This window comes from Onychostoma macrolepis, chromosome 24, assembly GCF_012432095.1.
Source record: "Onychostoma macrolepis isolate SWU-2019 chromosome 24, ASM1243209v1, whole genome shotgun sequence".
Lineage (NCBI taxonomy): Eukaryota > Metazoa > Chordata > Actinopteri > Cypriniformes > Cyprinidae > Onychostoma > Onychostoma macrolepis.
In genome coordinates, this window is record NC_081178.1 from 20,771,755 (window position 1) to 20,791,769 (window position 20,015).

The following is a 20,015-nucleotide window of genomic DNA, read 5'->3' on the forward strand; positions in this document are numbered from 1 at the left end:
TACAGTATATAGTATTGTCCTTTCACTTTCCCAATGCTTTTAACCAGGGCTTGAAAACAAAAAACAAAAAACATTCAATCGGTTCACTCCGAGCAGAATCAATATTTTAACGTTTCTGTTCCTGTGTTCCTCTGTATTATTATCGTTCTGAAACCGGTTTGAAAAGAAAAATACCAGTTAATAACATTATTTTTAAACCTTTTCTTTGCCTATGATAATAATAATAATAATAATAATAATAATAGTACAGCGTTTTCTTTACTCAAAAAAGGAAAGAAAAAAAAAAACAGGAAGAGATCTGGTATCTTAATCTCCTGCATTAGTCACAGACATACAGCATCATCTTTTCTAGATTTTGGCCAAATGTAGGCTACTAAACAAGAAAAAAAAAAAAAATCTGTTAACGCTTTAAATACATTAAAGGGGCAATCAGGTGCCCATTTTACACAAGTTGCTATGATTCTTTAGGGTCTTAATGAAAAGTTAAGGAGGGCTCGCGGACAGGGTGCAGGCAATTTTTGAGACCGTGCGGACGGTGCGCGTACAACAGCGCATCCGCGAGGTATGTTGAGACCAACCTGATCTCATAGAATTCCGTGTAATGACCACAGACTTAATTAACCCTGAATCTGTGGTGGCATCATGGAATCGCCGAAAATTCCGTGCTGGGCTCACAGAAGGCATCAGCCGTGGTCCATGCACGGATTCACTGGTTCAACACCAGCGCTGCATCGGACCACGTAAAAAGAGTGACTCCGATGCAGTTATATTTTGTATATAAATTTATACTTTCACTGGAGTACCTGACCCCACCCCTACCCTAAACCTACCCAGTTCTGAACAATAATGATGACGATAAATTTCCCAGTATCGCGTCGGCATATTGATGCTAAGGGTTTCCTATTTAAAGTATTGAACCAGTGGATCCGTGCACGGCTGATGCCTGTCACTGACTTACATTGGTATCACTTCTGTGAGCCCATCACGGAATTTTCTGCGATTCCGTGATGCCACCACAGATTCAGGGTTAATTAAGTCCGTGGTCATTACACGGAATTCTGTGAGATCAGGTTGGTTGAGACAGAGTGCAAGTCGCTCATCCCCGGTTGAGTATACTCTGAAAGCTGTGCGGACGCGGCTGTGCGCGAGCCAGAGCGGAACGCGGAAAGTGAAGTAGGCCTATACAGTGGCGCCTCCAGGATGTTAGGGTGGCACAATACAAAAAAGTGTTGCATGCCTAAATCTAAAGGCAGACAATCATTTTTCGTGTTACCATTAATTCTAGGAGCATATAAAGTTCAGTAGGCTATTACTATACAGAGAAAAATGTAAAAAATCTGTATAGAGCAAAACAGAAAAAAAGTCGCTCTGCAATTCAACTGCAAGTACCCATATTTATTTGGAGTGCAAATTCATTTCAAATGAGTGTAAAAGTAAACGAGAAGCATAGATGTTTAACCCATCACTTCATCAAAACAATTGGTACACTGACTGTTGCAGTAAATGAAGCTCTAAATGTTCTCAGAATTTACAGACCTTTTGCTGAAGAAGGTGGATGTTGACTGCTTTTCTCTTCATTTCGATTATTTATCATAAACCCTGCATTTTTGTGGAAATATGCTGTCAGTGCTTAATTTAAATATTTTCTGTTTCTGTTGTCAGACATAAATGAATAAAATACTACTTGTCTGTCTGGGTAACAAAAACTGTTCTACATATGTGACTTTAAGAGCCAAAGATAGTGCATTAAATGCTGCCCAAATCTGCAATAATTTACAGATCAACTCATGGAGTAACAGGGCTCTACGCTTACTTTTCTTTTTACGAGTACGGTCAAAAATTCAGAAGCACCTTCTAATCAATAATTAAAAATCCCATTACGAGGTGATATTTGACTCCTTAAAGTGATTTACAGGGAATTATGTTTTTACCTTTGTAATGGCATTTTCCTAACTTTATTAAAAGTATGTAATCTTTTATTTATCAATTCAAAAATGTATAAGCTTTTTAACATTTCTAATTAAAACAACAGAATAAAAAGTAGAATAACAATAAGTTATCAATCAAATGCAATCAGTATTTAAGGAATAAATTTGTACTACAGAGGTGGCACAGAAGACCACACAAGTGGCTTGTAGGTGTATTTTCAAATGTTTAATGAAGCCGAGAGTGCAATTAAATTCATAAATTCATGTTGAGGTTAATGTTTTAAATATAAAATTTTGCATATAGAAATATTAAATTATTTAAATAAGAGGAAATACACTTTAAAAATGAAACTAAAACTGCCAGCAGGTGGCGGCATGTCACTGATTTTATCACTGAATCATTCATTTATTTGATTCGTTTGAACGGCTGATTCATTCAGGAACGAAGTACATGACTGTCTATATTGACACTAGATTCCTTAAAAACGCAGCTCATGCATAAACAAAACACAGCTGTGTTTGAATGGAGATGCGCAGCGGCTCAACTGTTACTTTGTCGGAAACTATTTTCGTTGACGAAATAGAGCAAAATAAGGCAATACTGTTGTAGTCAGAAAATATAAGTCACTTAAATTAATATTAACTTCTTGTTTAATGAACTGTTGTATTAAATCCATCACATTTGCAAACTACCTTAATAATCATTAAAAGCTGTCACTCATCTTAGTTTGCGATCTCACAAAACTCTATTATAATCAGCTCCTTACACTGCACAGTGAATCTCTAATTTACAGTCTGTCTTCGCGTTGTTTGTTATAATGAGTGGATGCGTCTGTAAGTGATAGGCTACATTACTCAACTCAGCCAAACACGTAGTGAGTACGTTAGAAACCTTTGAAGCTCCTTCAGTGCAAACTCAAATATGCTGATTGGGTCAGTCGCACGTTTCTCCTAAATATTTTTTTTTCATAGTCGCACGCAGTAGCCTAGTTTTCAGCCTCAAATGCAACTGAAATGGTCGCACTGTAGAGCCCAGAGTAATATTAATCTAATAAAAACTTAGATCAGTTCGTAATTAATGCCTTAGTGACGCCTAATCTATAGCCAAACAGTATTGTATTATGTGAGTTTGACAGAATAAACTAAGTTTTATATAACATACGAAAACTAATTTTACTTGTAAGTTTCCTCTCCCGCGTTGATTGCATCTCTCAAACTTGAACAGACCATGTGCTGCAGTATGCTTCGATAGTGCGGCTGTGTGAGTGCGCAAAGTCTCTTGCCGCAATGCAGGTAAAGAGGGGGAGGGGTTGAGAGCGAATTCTACGGTACACATAATACAAGTTTATTATATTTATTTTTAATGTAGTGTAAAAAAATATTATTCTAAAAAAAAAACTCCACTCTTTCTGTTTGGGGGGGCAATGGGGTGGCCAGTGTCATTTTAGGGGTGGCTGTGGCCCCCTCTGGCCCCCCCTTGGAGGCGCCACTGGGCCTATACCCGGGCCTTTAAGGCGAGATGTGGCATTACCAAAGCTGGTTGGTTATACAGATAGCCTACAGCTTTTGCAAAAGTAAAAATAAAACTGTAAAATAAAAACATTTGCAAAATAAAGAAAACTACTTTCTTAATTAAAATTGAAAAAAGAAACATGAGAAAACGGCACCATTTTCGTTTTTTCCAAAAAAAGAAAAACAAGAAATCGCCTTGATTTGCCGTTCTTACATTCAGGGGTAGAAAATGGATAAACAGCTTGAATGTTCGATTTCCACGTGTGGGAGGGAATGAAAAGCCCCTTTCCACTGATTGGTCAAGCAAGGATCAAATGGTGCCATCATCATGTCGTCTTCAGTTTTGTGCAACAGAATAAAAGCGTTTATTGCAACTCCTGCGTTCATCTCCCACTCATCAAACAACCAGACTAACAAATGGCTTGACACAAACCATACTGGGGTAGCGCCTAGACAGGGCTTACTTCTGCGTAGGCATAGATTCTCTATGGCAAATATTAGATATGTTCCAATATCCTTTTTCCCTTCCCGATACCGATTCCGATACCTAGGCTCAGGGTATCGGCCGATACCGAGTACTGATCCGATACCTGGGTGTGTATCTGGTTATACAGCTGTGTGTACTACTAGCCCTGTATGAATTGATACAATTATTTTATGGTGTGATTAGATAGATAGACAGATAGATAGATAGATATATAGATAGATAGTCTGGCGAGTAAACAAAAAAACATAATGTATAATGTTTGGGAAATGGCACATCTTTTTAAATATCTAAAAGTACACTCTTAACATCAGTCAATCAAGCATTATAAATATATTATGATAATCAAGTATTATTTAATGATAAAATTTTAGCAATTCGAATTAAAACTTGGTAACCATGTATGAATGCATATTAGTCATTTTAACTGAATTTAGGACTGCTGGTGGTGCTTTTTTGGTCATTCAGTGTTTCTGTAAAAATGGGGAAAAACTATCAATAATACTGATAAGATAATCATACTATGAATTCTACTAAGAACTACATAAAACGCACTAAGGATTAACGAGCTGCTGGATTCATGAATATTAATAACGTTGTCTGCATTGGCTCGAACTGATTTGCTGAAATCAAAACAGGGACGATAATAGGTGAGCGCCAGCCAATGAGATTGTCGTTTGTGCATTAGCTCTGCCTACTACCGGAGAACCCGGCAGTTAAGCTGAAGAATTCCAAAGGAACTCCGTTATTTTGACAGGAAAATACAACAAAGAATATTGTTTACATACCATGCAGAACTGACGCGCTACATGTAAGACTCTCCCTCTCCCTCTCTCTCTCCCTCTCTCTCTCTGCATGTGAGGAAAAAAGCAAAGCGACTGTGAGTCGTGCGCTTCACACTAGAGCTTACGGTACATCAAATACAGGTGCGCTGCGCATCCATTCAGATGAACTGAAAAATAGATCGCTTGACGGAGAGAGAAACTCTGAAGCGCTCAGAGTGTTCAGCGAGTGACAATAGATCTGTGCTAAACTTATACATAGCCTGCAAGTAAAATCTGATCATTTATTAGCCAGTGGCTAATATTAGACATCACTTGTTGGCAATGTGCTAACAGGTTTGTATTTCTTCGCTGCTCCAAATAGTGGTTGCTTGTGTGGCAAAACAGCACAACTTCCTGTGTTTGCATTCTGAGCAGCGAAGAAGAATTGATTTCCGATTTGCAGCGTTAAGCAAAGCTAGCGCGCATAACTATAGTCTTGTTTAAGAAAATGGTATCGGATCGGTTCGTGGGTTCAAGTACTCGCCGATACCGATGCCAGATTTTTTTGTGGTATCGGTGGAATTTCCGATACTAGTATCGGATTCGGAACAACCCTAGCAAATATTAGGTACTTATTGCAGAAATATGTATGTGCCTCATATCTACAGCCACGTTACCCTTTTAGTCTATTTATTTGGCGCACCGCATATTTTATTTAGCTGTCCAGTTATCAAAATCTGTGTGGTAAAGCTGCGTGACATTTACATTATAGTGAAGTGCAGACCAGTATCGATTTTAGTGTGAATATAAAGCTATCTTACCGTTTTGATTATTATTTTGAATTTTTTTTTAAGTTTATATGATACTGTCATTATCCGACGCCATGTTACACATGTAGGCTATATAATGCATGCTATTTTTATAGAAAAGGGCATTTTTCTAATTTTATAAAATATGTCTGTCACCTTTAATATTAAATTCCTGAACTTAGTCAATATTTGAAAAATATGACATTATAGATGTTACCAATTAAATCAGTACCAGCCAAAGCCATCTTTGCACTGTGGCACAGAAGCTGCATCTTAAGTTAATGTATTTACACATGTAATGCAGCTCAGACAGCAGTAAATGCATTGACACAGCAATTTCATTATGGAATGAGACTGTTTTAAACAAAAACATTTTGAATAGCCTACAGAAATATGGAATGAATGACAAAATGAAACAATTGGATACTTGAATTATGAAGGTTACATCGCCAGTAGGTGGCGGCAAGTCATTGTGTTCATGAATGAGTCAGAGTCATCAATTCAGTCGATTCGTTCAAAAAGCAAATGGGTCATTGAACAACTCACTCAAACGATTCATTCAACGCCTGTGTTTTAAGTCAAATAAAACAAACTGTTTTGTGTCTAAAATGAAATCAATTTATACTCATTATTAATGAAACTGTACTGTCTAAAATAAAAGTTATGACTGCTGGATATACTAAAATCAGTACTGCTCTGCGCTTCACTATAATGTAAATACATTCGCCCCGTGTTGTCCAGTGCGTCACGCAGCTTTGCCACACAGATTTTGATAACTGGACAGCTAAATAAAATGTGTGGTGCGCCAAAGAAATAGACTAAAAGGGTAACGTGGCTGCAGATTCAAGGTACATACATATTTCTGCAATAAGCACCTAATAACTGCCATAGAGAATCTATGCCTACATAGAAGTAAACCCTGTTCATTTGTTAGTCTGGTTGTTTGATGAGAGAGAGATGACATGCAGGAGTTGCAATAAACGCTTTAACAGCGGAGGACACTTATTCTGTTACACAGCACTGAAGACGACATCATGACGGAACCATTTCATTTTTGGCATGACCAATCAGTGAAAAGGGGCGTTTCATTCCCTCACACACGTGGAAATTGAACATTCAAGCTGTTTATCCATTTTCTAACCCTGAATGTAAAAGCGGAAAATCAAGGAGATTTCTTGTTTTTTCATTTTTTTGAAAAAAAACGAAAAATGAAAATGGTGCCGTTGTCTCATGTTTTGGTTTTCAATCAAAAAACGAATGAACGTACATGGACCTTTCTGCTGTCTCGTTTTCCTTTCTGTGAACTTTGGATGAATGGATGATCACAATGAACCGAAACTCAGCACATATTTTTCTTTCGTTTTGTTAATCTGTCAAAGATTTAAGTGAAATATATTTAGAGTATAGGCCAATATAGGCTATTCCTTTTATGTAAGCCTATAGTTTTATTCTGATTTCTCCATTCACAGAAGCTCTGCAGGTGTGTAAGATCTGTTGAATCCATCTATGAAGAGTTCACAGCTGAGCGCAGGCATTTCACTCGCTGGATGCATCAGCGTCACGGCATAGGCCGTACTGCATGAATTCATGAGTGGTTGACAGCAAATTTCAAATATTAAATGGAAAGATAAAATAACGTTATTAACCGGTTAATGGCCATTTCAAATTTTTGATTCTGTTTGGAACTATAAAATTTGATTTAATTTCTCTTTCTGGTTCTGTTCCTGTCAAAATTTTGTTCGTTGCTTGAACCAGTTCAGAGCCCTGTTTTTAACACATATATCTGTAGCTGACATCTAATACAGCTGACAAGTATCAAAATAATACATTTTATGCTTTTAAAGTCCCTCGATCAATCAATCAATAGGCAAATACATAGGAGAAAACGCTACGCTTTTTGTCCTATGACAGTAGTTACGTCATCTCAGTAGCTAACTTTACTATGCTAACCAGCCAATTCTTGCTTTTCTAATGATGCAAAAATTACTCATGGAGCAGAGTGCTCATTGCTGAAAACATGGAATTAGCCAACATATTTAATGAATTAAAAATGAGAGGGACAGGTGCGTAAAACAGTGCTATTTAATATATACTAATAGTTTTGGTTTTTATATGGAATTGGATTTTATTTTTGTATTTTTTCTAGTTTTAGTAATTTTGTTGTTTATTTTTGTAATTTTTATTAGTTTTTGTTTTAAATATGTTTATACATTTTTCAATCATTTTATTTATTGGGTGGGCGTGACAATTCTACTAATTCAAATTAATAAAACTTCCTGTGGAATTTTGCGGACACAGGATTAAATGTATTATGGCTTTGTCTTCTATACAGCTGTAGCAGTTGTATAGTTTGTTTTCCTCTTGTGAAAAATAAAGCAGTGGCAATGAGCAGTGCTGATGTTCTTTACATCCCAGCCACATTACATCCCCAGCTTGAACCTTATGGGAAGAGAAAGCTGTTTATCTCTTCTAATGCTAACACTGCAGTGCTACATTCATTTCTGTGCAAGCAACACATTCTGTTTGTTGTGTGGTGATGGTTTTAAAAAGGAGCGGTGCTGCGCTTTTCTGTGTAGCGACCGGCTGAAGCGATCAGGTCTGTGTTTCTGAGTCAGTGCACAGTGCCCTGGTCTCTTGGGTAATCTCAGTGCTGGTGGTTTGCCGAGCTGAAGACTTTGACATTAGAGCTAATGTAACAGTGAGCGATTGCTTTGGCACCTCAAAACGGTGTGGAGCTTTTTGTAAGACCAGCGAGAAATATGATTTGGAAAGCCATTTTAAACTTCATTTTCCCCACAGACGTGTGTGTCAGTAAACACCCTACCTCCACTTTGTCTTCGTAACATTGAGTGAATAAAGGGATATTCACACTATGACTGGGTGACATACCTCAATATTTTTCAGATTTTATTTTGAGCTTGATTATTTTTCAGAAATGGCTTCTTTTCTTTTTTCAGTCGTAACAACTATCATTTCAACCAAATGGGTTGGTCACCGACAAAATAATTAAGCAACGTTACAACGTTAACCCCCCCGTGAAATCACAATTGACAGCTGTGGGATTCCCATAAAGGCCATTAAAATAAATGTTTTTAACTGGACTTGTTTATCTGTAGTATGTGCATAGTCATTTAATGTATACATTTGATCTTCTTTTAATTTTTTGCCTTTGTTTTTAATTTTCAGCACTTTGCATAATAAACTGTTTCACAGATGTGAGCTATTACTGTCACTGTCACAATGTGATACGCAATATGTGATAATGTGATAGGCTAACTCCATTAAGCTGCAAAAATTCATGATATGCATGAAGCTCACGTAATCTCTAGTCTGTGTAGCAATATCAAACCTGCCCCCATACATCTCTCCTTCACTCGCTCTTTCAGTGGTCCTTAGGTTGCTGTTTATTTATTAGGTCGGTATTTATTCCAAGTCTATCAATACACATTGGAAAACGGATCTATTTTCATTTTTCTTTGTCTACAGATAAATCACACATAATGTGGTACATTATAAAAATAGCCCAAGTGGCTCTAAAATAACCCAATTGTGCAGGAAAACCATGACCCTGGCAAAACAGATGGCAGCAATGCCGATATTCACACATGATTGCAGACACAAGGTTGTGAATGTGTTTTGACTTTTATACAGTTTATTAAACCAGAAGTCACAGTTTTTCTTAATTGGTTTGGCTCAATTCTCGAATGGGTTTTTTTCTTTTTTTTCTTTGTCAAAACAGTAATTGTCCAGAGAACACTAATTGTTCTGTTGGATGTTTCATAAGGAGCTTTTATACATATAATCTTCTCCAGAAAATTAGAGAACAGGACCTTTTGAGAAATACTAAAATATCAGTTGTAGTTTTAAAAGAAACAGAAAAGTGAACTAGTGTTAAAATAATGTGCAACAGTAACCTGCAGAAAGCATCCCCACCAATAAATGCATAGAATGACAGTCTGTTTGAAACAACTAAACACAGAGAAGCAGAGTGAAACAAACAGTGATGAAAAGTCCCAGTGCTGTTGGACTGTTATATCAGCTTTCATGGAATGCTCCTCAATCAATCAAATCCAAGGTCTAGAACTAACTGTTTATAACTAAATATTTGATATATAGCCTATGAGCTTTCATTCGAATTTCATTCGAGTTAGTCTCATTCTAAAACACTATGTGAATGTATTATTTGGTTAATTTATCTCATGTTTCATTCTATTCATACTTACAAGACTTCAATTTTTTAAGACTTCAACCATCATGAGTTAACGCTCTTACTTTTATGAGGTCAGTGACACTGATTGGATGAATACAGCATTCTTGCACTGCATCATTTCAGTTTTTGCACTACAATTTGGTATTAGCACAGCAGAAGCTTTTCATAACTCAGGGTTTAAACTGATGCTACAGTAACTCAAAATTGCTAGTTTGAAACAATGCTTAATCTAAGGTTAAGCACAGTGTGAAGGCCTTTTACAGCAGACACACAATCACTTTCTGACGCATTGAATCCTATTGAGATAAACTTCAAGAGTTCTTTCGGTCTATATATTTAATTAAATCAATAAACTGGATCTCCACATGCAGTATGACCTGTTTGACAGAAACTCTATAGCCTGGATCAAGATTTTGAGGCTTCTCCTGAATAAATTTGGCTCTATTTCTAACTTTTGCTTTGTTCTTTGACTTTATGAGGTGCTGAGAATGACAGTTTACTGTGAGGAAGAGGAAACCTCAGACTTTGAAATCAACAGCAGATTTGCCTTTATCTCGAAAGCTCTGGGGTGTTGGGTGGATTTAGGGGTAGGATTTCGAAAGGCTAGATCTTTAAAAATCGCAATTAAAATCTTACATTTAAGAGCCAACAAAGGAATGACAGTACTATATAAGCTCAAAGCCTGGATTACCACTCAGTCTGCTGCTCTTCCGCAGCTGCAAAGAAGAAAAAAGGCCAAAAGTTTCTCTGTTTAAACTTGCTGGATTTCACCCGTAGCACAGCCTTTCAGCATTGGAAGTTGTCTTAAAAGAGATAACAATTATAGCTAGAAGCCGTGTTCCCGAGGGTGTAATGTAATTGCCTGTTTGGCCACGGCCTTACTGTTGTTTCACGGCCTTTTGCTTGATGAAAGTCCCGGAGAACATACAGAATGAAGAGAGCAGGCTTTCAATCTCCTGAAATATGAGTTCATGCTAGACTGTGTAGCTGGGGGAATTAAGGCTCACTCAAAACGCTTTCACACATTTATTGAACTTAATTTCACCCAACCCTCCCTGTTCTTTAATTGAATATTTCTGGTGCTTGTCCTCCCTTTCCTTAAAGGGGTCATATGACGTGATTTCATGCTTTCCTTTGTCTTTGGAGTGTTACAAGCTGTTCGTACATACACTGTAAAAAAAAAAAAAAAAAAGTTGAGCCAACTTAAAATTTTAAGGCAAACAGCTTCAGTGGATTTTTGAGTTTTGCTAAACTTATTTTTGTGGGAGATTCTCAAATTTTTGTTGTATAAACTTGTTGTCAACAAGTTGAGAAAACTCAAAAATCTGCTGAAGCTGGTTGCCTTAAAATTTGGCTCAACTTTTTTTTTTTTTTCTTCTTTTTTACAGTGTATATAAGATCTGTAAAGTCGCAAAGATTAAAGTCTCAAACCCAAAGAGATATTCTTTCTAAAAGTTAAGACTCATCCACGCCCTCCTAAAACACCTCTTTCAAACACGCCCCAGAAATCTACGCCACTGTGTGGGAAGATTTGCATAACACCGCCCAAATGTATACACAAAGAAAAAATGCGCTACTATTATTCTCGCCGTAGTATTGTTGCTGCTGCCACCATGTTGTGGAGATGCTGTTTGTTTCCAAATATGTTAAGGGGCTTAACATTTCTGACACACAATTGAGGTAATCAGCCAATCAAAATGCACTGGATAGCTGTTCAAAAAAAAACAAAGAAACAAAGGCATTGTTTGATGACGACGTGACTGAGTGTGGAATCATGGGAGTTGTCGTCTCCCCACAGCCAATGCAATCTGATGGGTCTCGGGCAGAAATCATGTTCATGGATGAGCTAATGTATTAAAGACTTATTAACATCGTAATATGAAGCAGGGTGAGGCTGAAAGCCGTCGAAGCGAAACAAGGCCACTGAATGAGCGTGACACATGGCTCGAAAGCAGCGGAGCTTTTATTATGCCACAGTCGACCGCTTCCGCTCCTTCCGGTCGTGCGTAAATGGGGTAAAGCAGTGCTGTTTTATCATACTAGATACTAGGGTTGTCACGATACCATAAAAATGTCTTACGATACTATGCCAGCTGAAGTATCACGATACCATGCAGTATCACGATACCATGCAGTATTGTGTTAATTTAAAATTCAATTCTACAAAATAAATAAATAGATGTTAGTGAAAACAGACAATATTATTCTCTGAATACTTAATGTGAATGAATGACTGGCTATTGTTATCCATGAAATGATCTAAACAAAACTCATCTTAGCACTGCACAGAAGCAGCATGGAGTGACATTTAGATGTGGCATTTATACATAATTGCATAAATAATGTTATGAGATTAGTGTTTTAAATACTACATTCTGAATATAGAAATATGTTGGAAAATAATATAATATGCCTACTTTTAGATGGGAAACTTAAAAACGGCCAGCAGGTGGCAGAAGTTCGTGATTGAATCACTGAGTCATTCAAACGATTCTTTCAAAACGGCTGAATCCTTCAGGAGCGAATCAAATGACTGTTTTTATGAATGGCTCAGTGAATCAGTGATTCGCCCAAATCAACGCGGATTTGGATTCGAACACAAACGAAACAAAAACAGCACTCTTGCTCGTGTCGTATTGCCGAACTGTCAGGAGCATTTTTTTGTTCTTGTATCTTGAAATTTCCGAGTTAGCAGCATGTATATTAAAACATAACATTATAAATGAATAAACAAAATATACATAATGATTGATAAGAACCAAGTGCAAAGCCGCTATGCTGATGAATGGATTTGCGTTCGTGATCGCAAAGATGCTTCCAGAAACGAACTATTACACCTGTTCTAGAAGTGGTCAAATTAATTAAACTGTGAGAATACTTTCTTGTAAGATATTATGATGTTGAATAAGTGATGCTTGAGCTAATTTTTTTAATGACATAAGATGGTCTGAATCAGACCCTTTCTTCTGATAAACTGCAGCATGAACAACGACGTGCAAGTGCGACTTCCCATTGCAAACTGAACTGAAGCATTGGGAAACACTCAGCACCATATAACGCGTAACGTTATACACAAAGCACAGCAGAAAGACATTTGGCAATCAACTTGTAATGTTTCTGCTGGCATGCATGTTCAAATGAACGTTTTAAACAGTGTTCTTGCCGTGCATACAACATATCTCACGGTACCATATGGACGATACTACCGTTTAAAAAAATGCAATGGCACCGCGGGTATTTTTAAGCTTTAGTATCGCGATACTACCGTAGTACCGGTGTATCGTGCAACCCTACTAGATACATTTGAAAGTTCTGTTATAATGCTACTGCGGTCATAACCTGTCTAATAAAACACATATCATATTAAAGCGTTTTTGGTGTTTCCATGTTTTCTACAAAACAAAAACGGAAACCGAGGGTGTATGATGTCATTGGCAGGCGACACAATGACCAGGGACGAGCCACTATTTAAATTTGCTATTTTTCTGGATTTAAACATTCTTCGAAACATTTGGGATAATGTAAGTACACAAGTCAGCAAAATATATAACACGGTTCTAGTGATTTATGGATATTTTAATTTGTTGATATTTTGATATTTAATTTATTTGTGCCGTTAAACCGCGTAAACACATTATACCAAATGCACAAAATAGTGTTATATTTAGCAACGTCATAGGACCCCTTTAAAGTGCTCATACAAATCAGGCACACAATAAGGCAGCAAGCTTGAAAAGTTGATGCCGTTGTTTAAGTTCACCTAAAAAATGTCATCAATTACTCATTCTTGTGACATTCCCAACCTGTATGCTGATTTTATTTTATTTTTTCTGTAAAACAAAAATAAATTCTTTTGAAGAAATTTCAAGTGTCTTTTTTCCCCATAAAATGAGTTCATGGTGACCATGTCTGTCAAGCTTCAAAAATGATGATGATGATAATAATAATGCTATATTTATGCTATCTGCATACAGACAAATAAAATGTAACATCTTCAGCAGAAAAGAAGATTTTCATTGAAAAACTCCTTAAACTGCTGTATGTTCTCTTATAAAGATATTGTATGACTTCAGAACACTTATATATATATATATATATATATATATATATAGTGCAAGTTGTATGGATAACTACTTTTGTTCATGTAAGGTTATGAGTAAGGGACAAAATTAATCATCCATGGCGATTTGGATGTAAAATCTCAAACTGAATGGTTGAAAATGGCGTTTAATGGCCTGTCCACTGTAGTGGACACTATGCATGAAAGCGTTAATTAATACTGTGCAAGCCATTGAAGGTGGCACTGGAGTTTAGTAATTAGGCTAGGGAATACTTTCATCCTGTCTGCCTTTGTCAGCCAGTTCATCTGTAATACTCTGCTAAATGTGTATTTAAAGACCTGCCAACCAAGGTCATCTATCATTTTCTGAATAGTTATTTGTCAGTATTATCAATACGGCTGTGTATACACTGCCCAGGCCCTACCGCAGCATAATAACATCTATTATGTGGCTAGCAGAGTGGCTGTATCCTTCAGCAAGTGCATGCTGCTGGCAACTGTGACCAAAACGAATGCCATTAGCTTGGAGGTGATTGATTTGCCGAGAAGAGATCTTTCATTTCACCCATCACGGGGCTGATGAAAAATAAGAGTTGATTTGAAGGACAAGTAGTAGAGCAGAACTTGGATGGCAAAACTGTTGAATTTTGCCACAGTGAATGTGAGCTCATTGGCGGGGGGGGCAGGGGGGTGTTCACACGCTGCAAGCCACTCATCTCAAATTACAAAATTATGTGTCCTTTTCCTCTCAAGCAAGATTTGAATAATGTGTTAAGAGGGACAGTTTGTTGACATTGAACTTGCTGCTACTGAACTCACAATACATGTCGAGTACCAGCCCCTTTTTAATGCTGATGGACGGACCGTCGGGTTTGTGTTGCTCAGTATGCGGTTGGGCATATACGGGCTTCTCTCTTTCGCTGAACGGTCTTTCGCTGGTGGGGGATAATGATAAAGAGCCTTATGCGTATTCATTAAGAGACAGCGCCGAATGGCACTACCGTTTCGCTACACGTTCCTGAGCCCAAAGCTCCACACTTGAAGGACATGAGCAAATCCACGCTGTGAGTTTTGGTTTTGGAATCACATGACCTCACATGATCAGATGCCTTTGGGGATTCCAGAATAATTTGCCTGGTGAAAAGAACACACTTTGCCTTGCCCTTAATTAACAGAGAAGGCAAAGCATGTTCAAAAAGCAGAACAGCAGAGACCTTGAGGAGAATTAAAAAGAGAATTAATTAACATTTAGAATGGCGTACCAACTGGGTTGTTCCGAATTGAACAATATTAGTTAGACCTGAAACGTTTGCCTGGTCAGTTTTTATCCATGACAATGGATCATATTAATTTTATTAAGAATTGAAAATTGAACAAGGTATTTGATGATGTGTCTCCTGTATGACTAAGTCAGAATCACCAGACAAGCAAGAAATTATACAGGAATCTTTAGACACATTATTGCATTCTTGATTTTGGTAAATGGTCTCATTTCTGCATTCAGGTTTCCCACAATTTATGACCAACTTGCATAACTTTTCAATGACCTTAAAAGTCATTTGAGATAATATTAAAATATCATTTGAAATCAGTCAGGTTGAATCATTCAGACTGATTTGTGAACTGAATTTGACTAATTCATAAAAAAAGTCTAAATATCACATATAACGATGTAGAACAGTTTAGCACAAACTGGTTTGCTTATTATAAAAGGGATTCAACATTTTGCTGGCCAATATGGCTGGCCAGGCCAATAGACCATTGAAGACTGACAAACCATTGACATAGTATTATCGAACTTTCAATCATAACTACAACACATAAATTCCATACATCTTCAAGTGGGTTGACCTTGGTGAAATTAGAGTGGAACTCTCCTATTCTCCATTCAAAGCTACATTGAAACTAGCTGTTCAACAGATACATTTACACAAACAAACAAATAAATGAAGTATGTTTATACAATTAGACATACTGATGAACTAAACAGTTTGCCCCAAAAAAGACCAGGAATGCCAAATGGACACTTGCATCTTTTTTTTTTTTTTTTGGGAATCATTGGTGCACCTTTTTGTCATCTACTAACTGACAAAAACTGTCCAAGTGTAGCAATTCACACCAATGAATGAAGATAGGCCTACATATTGTATGAGAGGTCCATTTAGGACGAACCCAAATTTCTAGAATTAACCACACTTTACAAAGCAACACATGAGAGAGAGAAAGAGTGCTGTTTTGGGTCGATTCATAATGAATCGAATTCACTATCATGAATCTACTGCTACATATGAAGGAAAGAGGACTGTTTAGGACGAACTGATTAAAAAAATGAATCGGACCTGCAGCGCTAACTGACAGTGTGGCTGTTTTCCTCTTGCTCGGCAGTAAAGTAATACAAATTTGACATTAATAAACAGCAGTTGTTGCACTATACCACTAGGCTAATTGTCGGAAAAGTAGATTGTTACTGTAAAAGCTACATTGTCATGATGAAAGCAGTTGAGCTAGGCCTAAACTACTTACAAGTTTTAGGAGTGTCACTGTTGGTGTTCTAGGTGTGCTGGGTGTTAAGTACACACTGATTCCTATCAATTTAATTCCCTTGAATTTACCAGTAAACATTATTTACCCACAGATCATAAGACTATGTTGTTATGAGGTGAAAAAAAAATCAAAAAGTGAGGCAAAATGGCACAGTTTGAACGGATTCTACAATAATCCATTGCGGTTCAATAATGGCCATTGCTACTGTGGAAGACTATAAGCTGATCCTAACAGTTGCGAAATGAAAAAACATTGCTTCATATTTGTAATATTTACAAATTATACAGAAAATGTCTTATTCCCCTACGTAGCCGTGCAGCCTTATATACATTAATATACATTCTGTAATATAATTGCCTATCGTCATACACGAACAGGAAAAACAAAAGAAAACTCATGTTCGCACACACTTACCACCTTTTTTCGTTTGCTAAAGCTTCAGGCAGAAGGTGAAAAGGCGGCAGTCACGCGCGTGTGTGCGCGCTTAGTGCACGGAGGCGGGGGTGAAAAAGGCGGCAAGCGCGTGAAGGGGGATGAGAAAAGCTCGTGTGCGCTGCACTCGTAGTCTACCGGTGTCGGTTTCCAGGCAGTGATCGGTGTGCTCTGTGTCCGTTTTTCCTTCACTTCTCTCTCTCTCTTTCTCTGTGTAATTTAGCAGCAGTGGCGCACCAATCCTCTGAAGAACGAATCTAAAGATCAAATCTCACGTCTCACTGGGATTTTGCTGCATTTTTTCCCTTCAGCATCTTCTCTCCTCTGTGTAACCGTCAGCGGTCTCGTCACAAACTGAATGTCTCTTGCTGTCTGTGGTAATTTGTTATCATGACCACAGCAAAGGAGTCAAATATATCGACCAAAGCAGCTCAACAGCAAGAACAGGTACTGAAGTGATTTATTTTTATTTTTTTTACTGGACAGAGATATAGATACTTTATTAATTTCAAGAGGTAAATTGCTTTAGCTGAACGTGAGGTGATTTGTAAATTTGACAGGAAAAGTTTTATCGGCTGAATTGTCTTAAATGTTTTATGTAGCCTAAACACCAGAGATTATTGCAAGAAGATTTCTTGACCATTAATTCTCCAAGAAGAACGTATAGCGATTACTAGCTGCACAGTTTAAAGTAGCCTACCGGTTTAAAGTGGTCAGTTTCTGTCAGCTGGAAGTTCACATTCATAGGTGCATATAATAAGTTTATTCTGGTTTTCACAATACTTTTAATTGGAAAGATTCTTAAAGTAAATTGAATTTCCTAACATTACCAAGATAGCTGATACAATATTAAATTACTATTAATGATAAAATATTGTCGGAATTATTTAAATATTATTATTATTATTATTGTGCGTCCCTCTCATATTGTTTGTTTCCTGTCCAAAAAAAAAAAAAAAAAACTTTTCCTCATAGTAAAAAAATATAAATAAATAAAGATTTTTCTTTTTTTTTTAAATTATATTATTGACAAACAATATACCTAATGATGTACAAGGTACGGTTTTGAAATTATATAATATTTCTTCTTTCCCAGTGTGAATGTGGTGGCTTCCACCGTTGCTGTGAAGAATCACTCTCAAAACCTTGAGGTTTTAATGCCAGAATTAGACTTTATTATAAGAGACAATGAAGCCGAGAAAATTCTGCAGATCTTCTCCCGAGTCTATGTCCACATACAGTTTTTCCTTTAAAGGCGTGTTCCATACATTTCCTACATTATCGTAATTGTTTACCTTCTTTTGGCTGTGTCTCCATCTGCTTCCTGAAGCAGACAATAGACCTCAAAGGATGACCCTATCATGTCAAAACAGGATGTGCAGTTTTATCTTAAACCATACGTCTGCACATTCCATTCTTCTGCAGGCCTCTACTCACCCACAGGCAGATACATGATTATAATAGTAGAATAACTTGATACATAATTGATTATACTTGATTCATTCATATTTTGATTAATAAAACTCGTCCACATGAACTGCTTAAAACACATTGCTTCCCTCTTTTTTCAAAATAGTAGATTGACTACCCCAACAGTGAATGTCGGTGCGTGATTTCAAGAGAGAAAGAGTGGAAGCAGGTACAGAAACAGCCACAGGCAATACTGACAGGAACAAAGTGCAGTGCAGGAAAAGCAGTGTGAAAGGTGGGAGCCCCGCTAGAGACAGCAGAGAGCGAGGGCAGGTGAACACGTCAAGGGCAGGCAAACTTTGACAACAGGAATGGTAGATCTTCTGTTCTTCTACTGTTTCCCAAAGGCAATAATCACCCAAGAGCAAAGTTGAGATTTCTATCAAAAGTCATGCGGAATATGTATACAGTTTAAACATGCCCATAATAATTAGGCCTGTCAATTTAACAGGTTAATGTAGTGGCAGTTCTAAAAGAATGCGCAACTACAGGATGTAATCATGTCCCATAACCCGATTCTATAATGGATTTTCCTGCCATTGGAGCAGTTCAAACTTGAAGTACACCCTTAATGTTTTTGTGAGTCTACAGTTAGATATTCTTGTGTTCAAAAACAGCTTGCTGAATTGCAGCTTAAACTACTTTTTAGTTGATAGTGTCTTAACTCATGTCGCTAGATGCTGATAATGATAAAGCACAATAGAACAGCCGAAGTTTTGAATCTTAATGTGTATGAAGACCAACAAATAGAAAATAGCACAAGCTGAATACAAGAACATGTCCTGTTTGCCATAAGTCTTACTTGGACAAATTGACTTACTCGATTGTAAAATAGATTACTGTGAGGCCGGTGATGAACTTATGTTCAATGGTACAGGAGTGAAACAAACAATACACTGACTTCTACATCTTTTTTTCTATCCGTGTTTTATTTGTCTGCCAGAACAATGTAATCTCTTTCATTTCTTCATCTTTATTTTCGGGGCTTTTCAGCAAATATTGATATTCGACTAACTGACATTTAATTGATTAATTAAGAATACAGCATCGATTGACTGCCATAATAATGAAGTGCAGAAATAGACTGTTTCTTATGCCGCCATATATTTTTTTATTTCTACTTGCAGTTGGGTTTAATGGAGAAGTAATAGCATTTTGAGGATAGAGGGAGAAAGCTACTAATGTAGCTGTGCAAAAGGGAGTAATGCAGCAGCAAAATCTTTAACCATTTATCAATGATGCCTTTGAGCATGCTCTCATACAAACCTGAACATGCTGACACAGTCATACTTTCTCTTGAACTGTTTCGTGTGTACGATACAAGAAGATTCCAGCATCTAGTAATTTGTCTGTCCCCAGTGAATGCTGAAATGTGTTGTCACAAAACAAAGCCAGCCAGGGGTGTGTTTCCCATACAGAAATGTAGCTTGCTGCTTAACTACTATTGTACGACGCCTCATTGGGGAGAATAAGCTAGTCACAACCTTTTCCCTAAACCGCAGTGACTTTTTTGCACATCAATCATTCGAACAATGTTAATTCAATAATGTTGGACTGTCATTAAGGACATCACGCAGGTGGTAGAGTTATAACTTCGGCTAATTAATTGGTTTGAGAACGTATGAATGTCAGATTATTGCTGTAAATAAATTCTGTTTATGAGGACTACTATTTCTGTTCTCCACTGTTTCGCTTTTTTAAAAGTTGTTTTATTAAAATGCATGTTCCCTCTAACGTTGTACTCTGTGGTTCTTCCAGGGTGCTAGAGCACATTCACATTTGCGCATCCTTCGGAAACGCCG

At 37.2% G+C, this 20,015-nt stretch overlaps 1 protein-coding gene across 2 annotated transcripts in view; it reads left to right on the forward strand.

Moving 5' to 3' along the window:
- The window catches only part of dpp6a (dipeptidyl-peptidase 6a), a 316,212-nt gene that overhangs the window by 139,630 nt on the left and 156,567 nt on the right, over positions 1-20,015 (forward strand). Inside the window, exon 1 of one of the 2 annotated variants that reach the window (XM_058765854.1) lies at positions 16,841-17,190. The exons of the other annotated variant lie outside the window; for it this stretch is intronic. Within the exon in view, the coding sequence (XP_058621837.1) occupies positions 17,134-17,190 (57 nt within the window). The 5' untranslated portion in view covers positions 16,841-17,133. Of the gene's footprint in view, positions 1-16,840; positions 17,191-20,015 lie in introns of those variants that run through there. 2 annotated transcript variants of the gene reach the window in all.